The following is a 12,194-nucleotide window of genomic DNA, read 5'->3' on the forward strand; positions in this document are numbered from 1 at the left end:
ATGACTTTTGACTAGTCAAATTAAACTTTAGTGTATTTTGCAAGAAATAATGACAACTCAAGAGTAAAGTCTACAAATGCTACTGTATTACTGTAAACTTAACAGACGAGCACTCTAATAATAAAGGCACCTCAGTGACATGAATATACTGATTTATTAGGGAATACTAAAATATTTAAATTGATATGGGGTCCATTGACGTCTTTTGTAGAATTGTTATAGTTTTATCTTTGTTGGTATAGTATTTGCACATCCAGGGGTGGGTGGGGGGGGTGTATATATTTATATGATTCATGATACAATTTTGGTTGTTCGGGGGGGGGAGGCGATATTTCTGGGTTATTGTTGTATTGACTTTGATAGACTATAAATGCTTTTTTGTTTATTGTTATGGTATATATATTATATTGCACTTTTTGACAGATGTGAAAATTCAATAAAGTTTTTTTTTTAAAAATAGTCCCCTCACTTTTTAACAAGATACTGTCAAAGAGTGCTAGCTGTGTACCATAATAAATTTCTCCTTTCCATTACAAATTTTCCCTTTTTCCTTTTCTTGACACTCTGATCAAAAACTGAAAGCTAATCATTAGCCAACACAACTTCTCTATATTGACATAATTTGAAATATAACCTTACAAGAATCAAGACAGAGAAGATCAAATCCTGAAATGTATCTTTCTAAAGTCATGAACAGAAACAGCGCATAAAGGCTGCTAACAAAATGAGTAAATTACAAATGTACATAATACCTGTTGGCATGGTTTTACCTGCCAAGACTATTTCCTAACAAAGTTTATTTATACTCAACCTAGTCTTAAAATAAGCATGTCAACACTTATATCAATGGTTATTCTAACAAATGTATTTCAAAATATCTTCTTACAGGATCAGAAAAATAAATACATCTCCCTATGGCTTTGTGACTGAATACAGATGGTACTGATTATAAGGATTATTCCAATAAGACGATAAAGGGAGAAAAGGGAGAAAATCATTGGGGACTGATTCATACTTGGTAGGCTGGCCTATATATCCCTTCCCCCTATTTACTGAGCAGAGAGGATTTACAAGTAGATTGTGGTGCAAAAAAAGTCAAATCTGCCAGGTTTTTTTTTTCTGTCAGCGATATGTTCTTGCCCATCAAGAGTAAATCAATCTCTAATAAAGAGGGACTTCACATATTCCACATTACATCATATCACAAATTCTTTCCTAAAAGACATGAAGAAAATAAAGTGCTACCTTTACAACTGTTAATAAAACAAGGCATATTGGATTACCTTGGACAAATCTCTGAAGTTGCTGGGAAGGGTAAGGTCTAGCTCTTCAGATTCATAATTGGTGATAACCCATGGAAATACTGGATACTGATTCAAGTCATTGTAGGATCGTCCTGGTTGAACAACAAAAAACCACATAGTCTTTCATAGAAAGGCACACAAGATCAATTGAACATAACCTTGAAGTACTAGAGATGGTATATTTTTTGAAAATCTATTTTCACCAAATAAATATATTTTAGATTTTGGGAACCCTGGCACTGTGTGCACTTATACATCACTATACCTCTAGAGCAAAAACAAAAGTATTTTTGTATGTAAATATTCTTCTAAATTTACTTAAATATTACAATGAAACTTGGCAGCTGTTATTCAAAAGAGTTAACTTTGGAGCCCTTTTGTTAAAGCTAAGCATGCACTAACAAATATTAGCGTACATTAAGGCCAGGATTCTCAAAACGGTGCCATTCAAAATGCACCTAAGTGTTTTAATTGGCAATTAACGATGCGGTAATTGATCTCACCGTTAAAAACTAATTGGGGAAAAAAATTAGGCTTCATGAGGTGCTTACAAAAAAAGGCTCCTGAATCATCTCTATGCAGACGCTTACTGCCACCGAACATCAAGAGGCATGGTTATGGGCGGGGTCAACAATCAGCACTGCTAAGCGTGATTCTATCTCAAAGATAGGTGCTGGAAATGTAGGCCTGTAATAACCTGGCCTTCATTTCCAGCCCCTATCTTCAATTCTCTCAAATAATTAATCAAAAACCACTACTCCTTCTAAAGTAACATAGAAACATAGAAAATGACGTTAGAAAAGGGCCACGACCCACCAAGTCTGCCTACTCTAATGACCCACCCCCCTAATTTCTTCCATGAAGAGATCCCACATGCTTATCCCATTTTTTCTTAAAATCTGGCATGCTGCTGGCCTCGATTACCTGCAGTGGAAGATCATTCCAATGATCAACCACCCTTTCAGTGAAGAAATACTTCCTGGTGTCGCCATGAAGTTTCCCACCCCTGATTGTGTAATGAATATGTGTGGAGTCTATTTTTTAGATTAAGGGAAAAGACTTCAAGCGCCTGAAAGTTTGGCAGAGATACAACTTTGGATGTTTAGATTTAAAGTTAAACTTAACTCAGATAAAACAAAATTTTTTCATGCCAACCCTAATGATATCATTTTAGACAAACAGGTTTTAATCAATGATCAAACCTTTGAAATCATCCCTTTCATTAGGATTTTAGGGGGTCATACTAGATAGACAGTTAACATTTGAGGATCATACTAACCTCAAGATAAAAAGATGCCTTATGATCCCCTGGAAACTCAGAACCATCAAAAGATACTTTGATTTTGTTTCTTTCAGAATTTTGGTACAGTCTCTAATTCTGTCTGTCTTCGACTATTGTAATATTGTCTTTCTTGCATCATTTAAGAAAAATTTACAACGTATTCGACTAGTACAAAATATGGCAGTGCGCCTAATCTTTAGCCTGAAGAAATATGATCACATTAGCCCATTTTATCAGCAATTACATTGGTTGCCTTTTGAGGCACGTATTCTTTTTAAATTTGGTTGTGTTTGTTTTAAATCTCTTTTTGATTTGGCTCCTGGATATCTAGCCTCTCAATTTAATTTTTATACCTCATTAAAAAACACTCGTAAGAAGTTTATGTTTATGTATCCCTCAGTTAAGAACTGTTGTTACAAGAAATTTTTAAACAGGACATTTGCCTTTCAACTAGGTAAACTGAACTCTTGGTTAAGCCCGCTTATTTGTCAAATGGATTCTTATAACGATTTTAGAAAGTTTTTAAAAACACATTTGTTTGATAAGTTTGTTAAATAACTATGTATTCCTTATCTTGTCATTCATTTTGATTAATTTGATGTACCTTTCACTGATTGTACAGTTCTTCTTCGATGTTAACTGCCTTGAACTTTGTGGATGGGCGGTATACAAGAATAAATTTATTATTATTATTAGCAGACTAGCCGTTTGCAAGCTATCATCAGTCAAAAAACCTTCTTATTTCTTTAACTTACTAATGAAGTTTTTTAGTTAATTATTTTCTTGTTTTTTTATGTATGTTAAATTCTTCATTTCAGTTTCAATAAATTATTATCAAGGGAACCTCAACCCTAGAAGGTTAATACTTAGCTTGGATATTTTGATGTCCAAGCTGGAAAGGTGTTCAATGGAGCGTTCCCGTTTCACTCTTTATGCTTTGAAGAGCTTTGGCAGAAGATTGGTGCCCTCTTATACTACAACTGTAGAGTTTGCCGTTACGTCCTCTAATAGCACCTATCTTCAACACAGAATGTGATTCTCAAAACGGCATTGCAGTTTGAATGACATGTGTCCGGCACCGGCCAATTTCAGTGCCATTTTGAGAATACAGGCCTAAGTGCCATATGACCCATAGGTATAAAATAGGACACACAGCATTGAAAGTACGAACTAAGCTTTACTATAAGAACCTCTTTGGAAGTTAATGAGGCAAGTCTAAACTCTTGCCATATGGAGAATAGTTAAGTATAGGAAGAGATGGAGGTAGGTTTCAGGTTTATTAAAAATTTGATATACCACCTTATCAAATATCAAAACATATTACATATTATAAAAAAGAAATAATAAGACATATATTAAAAACAAATTTCAATACAATAACACTAACAGTCTGATAGCACCAATATTCTTCACAGTCTAGAACAGGACAAATTACTTGCTGTAATTTAAAAAGACAATTTAATTTTTTAGTGAGCGTTAACCAAATAGACTGAATAATAAGTATTGGTGCCTCTTTCTTTAATCTCTTAACACAAACAGGTACAGCAGACTCCATAACAAATGCTTAGACATTATCAAGTTAGATATACATATGAGAACAGACTCAAAAGTCTGATGTCTATTCGAGCTAAAGTATTGATGTTTCCAGATGTGGCTAAGACAACATAACTTATACAAAAAGCTTTTATAACACTGAAATCTAGGGTTGTGGCTTTGGATGCTACATACATTTTGAAATTTCCTTGTAAATGTTTGATAAATTTCCTGAATAAGGATTTTGTTTTTTGGAACCCATTATAATTGGAACAATTTCTTAAATTGCATGAAAAATAGATATTTGACTGGTCTGAGAAGGTTTAGAATAAATTAGCTCTTTTGGAGTTGGGTTGAATTATCCATATTTTCCTATTATTATATATTTGAGTATTGTTTGATTACCATCCTCTCATGTTGTGGGCTTGATGCAGCAATTGTATAATTTAATTTTTTGCTTTTGTATTGTATTACTTATGTCAAATTTCCATATCCTGCATCTTTGTTTTGAGATATAATAAAAGAATTTTGGGGGAAAAATGTTTGATGTCTTTCATATAGTAAAAGAAACTGGGTAAAGAATTCCACCATTTTGCTGATCGATATGCAAAATGCCTTAATTGGCTGGATTTATATACTACATTTTTAACAGAGGGGAAATTAAGAGTCACATAGTGTCTAGCCAGGATGTTACAATTCCATACAGATAAAGGAACAAGATGAGTCATATAGCTTGGGGCTCGACCTTGCAAAATAAGACAGACTGTGGAGCATAATCTGAAGATAAACCATGGCTCAACAGGCATTATATCATCAAATTTGGGTATCTTTAGCACATTCTCTTCCTGTTCTCTGTACAGCTACATACGCTAGCTGGAAAAGCCAACACCACTGTTTAATGATCCTGCAGCATATAAAGGGAAATAATTTAACTGTCTATACTGTATATCACAAATGAAAATAGTATTATACAGATCAAAGATCCTTAACAAAGGCAGCCTAAGACCTGGATATGTGAAACAATTCCCTTAACCCTTTCAGGACCAAGGGACATATTTGTCCCATAACTTTAAAATCCTATAAATTTTGTTTGGGATAGTCTACAGTTCTAAATTTGATATGTACGGATTCCATATGATACTGCCTTTATGTAAACAAACTGGTTCCGACATTCATTCATTAGCGTCGTTGCCAGATTGACGAGAAGATTCACTTGCCACACTGTCCATAAGCCAGAAGTGTGATTTAAAAAAAAAAAATAATGATATTTCACAAAAAAAATCAATTTTTTGGCATCTGCAAGCCCTTTTTACCATAAAAATGTCGTCAAAACCACAAAAACTGGCCTACGATCCTTATGGTCCTGAAAGGGTTAAAGGCATCAAGAAAAAAATTAAATATTTTATATTGCCTACAAAGTCTCTTTTTTACTCTAAATTTAAAGAATAAAGGGAAAGGAAGGGGACGTATACCATTTTTTTGTGGTTATACATTGTCACAGAGAAGCCCCTGTGACTCCAATGTTAAAGTTAGAACTGCTAAACACTGGCTGCCTTAAGCCTGTTCCTAAGCCCAGACAAAGGCTAGAAAAGATATCAAACAAAGAGGAGACCTACTATATTTAGCTTTTTCTCAGAAGCTACTTGCTAGGCTGACAGCAAGGAATACAGGTTTAATTCAGTCCAGCAAAACAAAACATTGCAGTCCTGAATTAAAGCCTAGAGAACATAAGAACATAAGCAGTGCCTCCGCCGGGTCAGACCATAGGTCCATCCTGCCCAGCAGTCCGCTCTCGCGGCGGCCCAAACAGGTCACGACCTGTCTGAATAACCAGAAGGGGCCCCCTTGCCACCTTGGTTTCCCATTGAGTCCTATCTTCCCATCGAAGTTCTAACCCTCCGGTCTTGCACACTCACGACTTGGTTATTACCTGGTTAGTTTTCTATACTTGTATTACATCCCAGCACCTCTCTCAGTATCCCACGATCCCTATATCCCTCAGGAATCCGTCCAATCCCTGTTTGAATCCCTGTACTGTACTCTGCCTGATCACTTCTTCCGGTAGCGCATTCCAAGTGTCCACGACCCTTTGGGTGAAAAAAAACTTCCTTGCATTTGTTTTGAACCTATCTCCCTTCAGTTTCTCCGAATGCCCCCTCGTACTTGTTGTCCCCTTCAGTCTGAAGAATCTGTCCCTATCCACCCTCTCTATGCCCCTCATGATCTTGAAGGTCTCTATCATATCTCCCCTGAGCCTCCTCTTTTCCAGAGAGAAGAGCCCCAGCCTATCCAACCTCTCGGCGTATGGGCAGTGTTCCAGCCCTTTTACCAGTTTCGTTGCTCTCCTTTGGACTCTCTCAAGTACCGCCATGTCCTTCTTGAGGTGCGGCGACCAATACTGAACGCAGTATTCCAGATGTGGACGCACCATCGCTCGATACAATGGCATGATGACTTCCCGCGTCCTGGTTGTTATGCCCCTCTTTATGATGCCCAGCATCCTGTTGGCTTTTTTCGAGGCTGCTGCGCACTGTGCAGATGGCTTCAGTGATGCATCCACCAGCACACCCAAGTCTCTCTCAAGTCTACTGTCTCCCAACAATGCCCCCCCCCCAATTTGTAGTTGAACAACGGGTTCTTTTTCACTATATGCATGACCTTGCATTTTTCCACGTTAAAGCGCATTTGCCATTTGTTTGCCCAGTCTTCCAGCTTGTCCAGGTCCCTTTGCAGGTCCTCACACTCCTCCCTGGACCTAACTCTACCGCACAGTTTGGTATCGTCTGCAAATTTTATAACCTCGCACTTTGCCTCCTTTTCCAGGTCATTGATAAATATGTTGAAGAGTAACGGCCCCAGCACCGATCCCTGTGGCACACCTCTCGTGACTCCCCGCCAGTCAGAATATTGGCCCTTCACTCCGACCCTCTGCAGTCTACCCGACAACCAGTGCTTGATCCATCTGTGCACATCCCCTCCCACCCCGTGGTTCCACAGCTTCCTAAGCAGCCTTTCATGTGGCACCTTGTCGAAAGCCTTTTGAAAATCGAGGTAAATGATGTCTATGGGTTCCCCATTGTCCACCCGACTGCTTATTCCCTCAAAGAAGTACAGAAGGTTCGTTAAGCATGACCTTCCCTTACAGAATCCGTGCTGGCTTGTTCTCAGTAGGCCATTTCTCTCGATGTGCTCGCAAATGCCGTCTTTGATCATAGCTTCCATCATCTTCCCTATAATTGAAGTCAGGCTTACCGGCCTGTAGTTCCCGGGGTCACCCCTCGATCCCTTCTTGAAGATAGGTGTGACATTCGCCAATTTCCAGTCCTCTGGTACCTCTCCAGTTTTCAAGGATAGGTTGCAAACATGCTGGATTGTGCCCGCTATTTCTTGTCTTAGTTCCTTTAGAACCCTTGGGTGGATCTCGTCTGGGCCCGGTGATTTGCCACATTTTAACCTGTCTATCTGTTTGAGGACATCCTCCTTACTTACCTCTATGTGCTCCAATTTTTTGGCCTGTTCCCCACTCATGAGCTCCTCTGAGTCCGGTATATTAGATGTGTCTTCTCTCGTGAAAACCGACGAGAAGAAGGTGTTCAACCTCTCAGCTACCTCTTTATCCTCTTTAATCACTCCCTTCCTATCCCCATCGTCCAACGGCCCCACCTCCTCTCTCGCTGGTCGCTTCCCCTTTACGTAACTGAAGAATGCCTTGAAGTTTTTCGCCTCCCTGGCCAGCCCCTCTTCGTATTTCCCTTTTGCTTTTCTAACCTCTCGGTGGCATTCCTTTTGGCATTTCCTGTGCGCCTGGTGATTTTCTTCCGTTGGGTCCTTTTTCCATCTCTGGAAGGATACTTTTTTGTCATTTATTGCCCTCTTTACTTCAGTTGACATCCAAGCCGGGTCCTTTGACCGCTTGTTCTTGCAGCCTTTCCTGAAACTGGGGACGTACATTCTTTGTGCTTTCTGCAGGGTGTCCCTGAATAGGGTCCAGGCGCTTCCTACAGTCTCCATCCTAAAGATGTTTCTGAGCTTCCTCCCCACCATTTCCCTCATAGCATCATAGTTTCCTTTCCTGAAGTTGAGCGCAGTTGTTGCGGTCCTCCTTACTATGGGAGTCCCCCTTTCTAATTTGAATCTGATCGCGTTGTGGTCACTGTTGCCTAGTGGTCCTCCCACTTCTACCCCTCTTGCAGGCCCCCCTAATCCGTTTAGGATGAGGTCAAGAGTAGCACCCCCTCGCGTCAGTTCCCTGACTAGTTGCTCCATGAAGCATTCCCTCACGGGACCGACCGACAACAGCCCCAGTCTGACAATCCTCCCTGCCCTGTAGCCGCGAATCTAAATTACCTTCTTACAGCAGCTGTAAGAAGGTAATTTAGATTTGCGGTTAAGGGCAGGGAGGTTTGTCGGACCGGGGCTGTTGTCGGTCGGTCGGGAAAGCGCCACAAAAGTAAGGGGACCTGGCCGGCTGTGCTGCACCCGGGGCGGGAGAGAAGGAGTGGGGAGGACGCTGAAAGCACTGGAGAAGACAAAGGGATGGAGAAGGACGCTGAAAGGCCATGGGGAAGATGGGCCGGAGGGGGGGGGAAGGACTCTGAAAGCACTTGTGGAAGACAGAGGAGGGAGAAGGACACTGAAAGCACATGGGGAAGACAAAGGGGTGGAGAAGGACGCTGAAAGGCCAGGGGAAGGGCGGGGGGGAAGGACTTTGAAAACACTTGTGGAAGACAGAGGGGGGAGAAGGATGCTGAAAGCACATGGGGAAGACAAAGGGGTGGAGAAGGACGCTTAAAGGCCATGGGGAAGACAGAGAGGTGGAGAAGGACGCTGAAAGGACATGGGGAAGCAGAGGGGGGAGAAGGACACTGAAAGCACATGGGGAAGACAGAGGGGAGAGAAGGACGCTGACAGGACATGGGGAAGATTGGGGGAGAAGGACGCTGAAAGGAAATGGGGAAGAGAGAGTAGGGAGAAGACGCTGGCAGGGAAGAAGACAGATGCCAGACTATGGGGGGAGCGGAGGGAAGAAGATGGGTGCCAGACCAATTTGGAAGGGGGAAGAAAGGGAGAGGCACAGTAACAGAGCAAATGGAAGATGCAGTAGGAAGAGAGACAGTGGATGGAAGGAATTGAATGAGAACATGAGGAAAGCAGAAACCAGGAAACAAAGGTAGGAAAAGAATTCTATTTCTTTTTTTTTTTTTGCTTCAGGATAAAGTAGTATATTAGTTGTGTTGATAAAAATTTATAAACATTAGAGGCTCTGGTAGAAACCCGTTTACAAAGCATGTATTCTTCCCAATTAATATTTCCAAATTAATAAAGTCTTTTTGCTTAATTGTAAATAGGTTTCTATCAGAGCCTTTAATTCAGTAGCATAATTAAATGAAATAACTATTTCTGAAGTTTATAGGGACGGGCGGGGACGGAGGGGATTCCTCACGGGGACGGGTGGGATTCCTAACGGGGACGGGTGGGACTTTGACGGGGACGGGTGGGGACAGGTGGGATTTCTGTCCCCGCGCAACTCTCTACCCTAAGTGACTTGCCCAGGGACACAAGGAGGAGCACTTGGATTTGATCCCAAAACCTCAGGGTGCTGAGACGATGGGACTTGATATGAAGAGATTATGGTATTACCACGATAATATCTTTTCTAGTAGATGGGTGAGACATTCTAGACAAGTTGGTTGTATCCCAATGGCCGTGTGCCAAATGCAGAAGGAATCCACTCTGGACTTTTTCTCTTATTCTCCTGTACTTCACTGGGAGCTATAGCACCACCTACAGTTAGTACCCAAGTACTGAGATCTCCCACAGGTAACGTTAAGTAGAGGCATCAAAGGGAAAATTCTCAAATACAACTATTCTGCTCAACATGTAAACTCAAATTGAAACTGCTAACAAAGGCATCAAAGGAGCTCAGGAAATACCCCTGCATGCACATGAACATATATACAGAATTCTTCAAAACCCCGAAGGGCTGACTGGCATCCAAGAATAACTTGGAAAAGCATAAACAGAATGAGACAGTAGGCAGGTGCAGGAAGGACAGAGCGGTAAAATTTAGTGAATGTGTGCAAAGTAGACCACGTTGCTGCCTTGCAAATCTCCTCTGGAGAGACCCTCTATCTTCAGCCCATGAAGAAGCCACATTTCTGGTAGAATGTGCCTTTGCAGAAACAGGAGACTATTTCCCAGAAATAATATAGGCTGATGAAATGGCCTTTCAGATCTACCTGGAAATAGTGGCCTTGGAAGCGGGAGTGCTCCACTTAAAAGAATGAGTCAGCACAAACAGATAGTCAGAGAGACAAAACTCATTAATGACCTCCAGATAGCATAGAAGTCCATCTTTGAGGCTGAAGGCTGAAAAACAGGTAAACACACCTCTTGATTAACATGGAAAGCCAAAACTACTTTCGTCAAAAAAGAAGAAACCGTGCACTGGGAAATCCCAGTATCTTAGATCCTCAGGAAGGTCTCTCAATAAGAAAGAGTTCTAAGATATGTCTCGCTGAAGTAATGGCAACCAAAAAACAAGTCTTGAGCATCAAGTCCAGAGGGAAGCTTCTCTCAGAGGCTCAAATGGAGCTTTGGTAAGACTAGACAACACCAAGTTCAGGTCTCAAGAAGGGAATGGTGGTTTGATTGGTGGTCTAATGTAAAGAGCACCCTTCAGAAATCTGCAATGTCAGGGTGACATGCAAGCGAAGAACAATTCCGGGCTCTGAAACAAGAGAACCCAGCAACTTGGACCCAAAGGGACGTCACGGTAAGGCCTTTATCCAGGCCCGCTTGGAGGAAGGCCAGAATCACTGAAATCGGAGTGGTATATGGCTCCACCATCTCTTGGTCGCACCAATGTTGGAAAGTCTTCCATGCCTTAGTGTATGCAGACACAGTAGTTGACATTAAGAGTTGAGCAGAGTAGCAATGACTACATCAGAATATCCTTTGTGCAATAAGAAAGAGCAAAGCGATTCAGATCCTCTCTGCAGACTGGACCTTGCATAAGAACCACAGGCCGCATCAGATCTGTGTACCATGATCTGTGAGGCCAGTCCGGAGCCACCAGAATGACTCATCCCAGATGGACTGTGATCCGTCAAATGATTCGGCCTATCATGAACCAGAGAGAAAAACCATACAGAAAGACTCCTTGTGGCCATGGCTGAACTAGACCACTGAGATCCTCGCTTCCTGGCTTGGCTCTTCAACTGAAGAAGCGATCTTTATTTATTTAGATTTTTATCCCGTCCTCCCAGTAGCTCAGAACGGTCTACAAGTGAACATACACAATGGAGAGTAATTAGGCATATAAGAAGTACAATAGGTTTAAATTTTGGACATACAAGACTGTGTAGTAATTTAAATACAGGGAGAATACAGCAAATTAAGAGTAGAGTTTAAATATAAGTAGTTTAGTTTAAGTACAAGTTATTTGAGTTTAGATACAATTTGTCAGAGTATAGACTAAGAGAGGACTATACTGAAATTTAGGGAGAAGATAGACAGGGGAGAGAGGAGAGAGGTGGGGCTTAAGGGGGGGAGTAGACTGATGGTGATCTTTAGTTGAAGAGGAGGGTCTTTACCATTTTACGGAATGTTAATAATGAGTTCTGTTTTCTGAGTTGAGGGGGGAGTTGGTTCCAGAGATGTGGAATGAAGTGGCTGTAGGATCGTTTGCGGGCAGTTTCTGAGAGGAGGGACCTTCCGGGGCGAGTGCATAGGCGTATCTCTGATTTTGAGCGGAGGGTGCGAGTGGGCGTGTAGATGGGAAGCTTGGATTTTATGTAGGAAGGGGTGGTGGAGTAAATTCTCTTGTGGGCTATTGCCAGGGCCTTGAAAGCACAGCGCTGGCTAATTGGGAGCCAGTGTTCAGCACGGAGTGCTGGGGAGATAGGATCGTGGTAGTTGAGGTTGTGTAGGAGGCGGATAGCTGCATTTTGGACCCGTTGGAGGCGTTTGAGATTATTTTTGGTTAGTCCATTAAATAGGGAGTTACAGTAATCCATTCTGGAGAGGACATATGCGTAGAGGAGTTGGGCGAGGTCAGGTGTGGAGATGTAGGG

The 12,194-nt window shown here is 41.4% G+C and overlaps 1 protein-coding gene across 7 annotated transcripts in view; it reads right to left on the reverse strand.

Annotated features, from left to right (window-relative positions):
- LRBA (LPS responsive beige-like anchor protein) overlaps positions 1 to 12,194 on the reverse strand; it is a 1,301,884-nt gene that overhangs the window by 346,502 nt on the left and 943,188 nt on the right. For all 7 annotated transcript variants that reach the window (XM_033940548.1, XM_033940584.1, XM_033940558.1 and 4 more), the window contains exon 44: positions 1,284 to 1,396. In XM_033940548.1, the coding sequence (XP_033796439.1) occupies positions 1,284 to 1,396 (113 nt within the window). The remainder of the gene's footprint in view (positions 1 to 1,283; positions 1,397 to 12,194) is intronic.

The sequence above is a fragment of the Geotrypetes seraphini genome, chromosome 1 (assembly GCF_902459505.1).
Source record: "Geotrypetes seraphini chromosome 1, aGeoSer1.1, whole genome shotgun sequence".
NCBI lineage: Eukaryota > Metazoa > Chordata > Amphibia > Gymnophiona > Dermophiidae > Geotrypetes > Geotrypetes seraphini.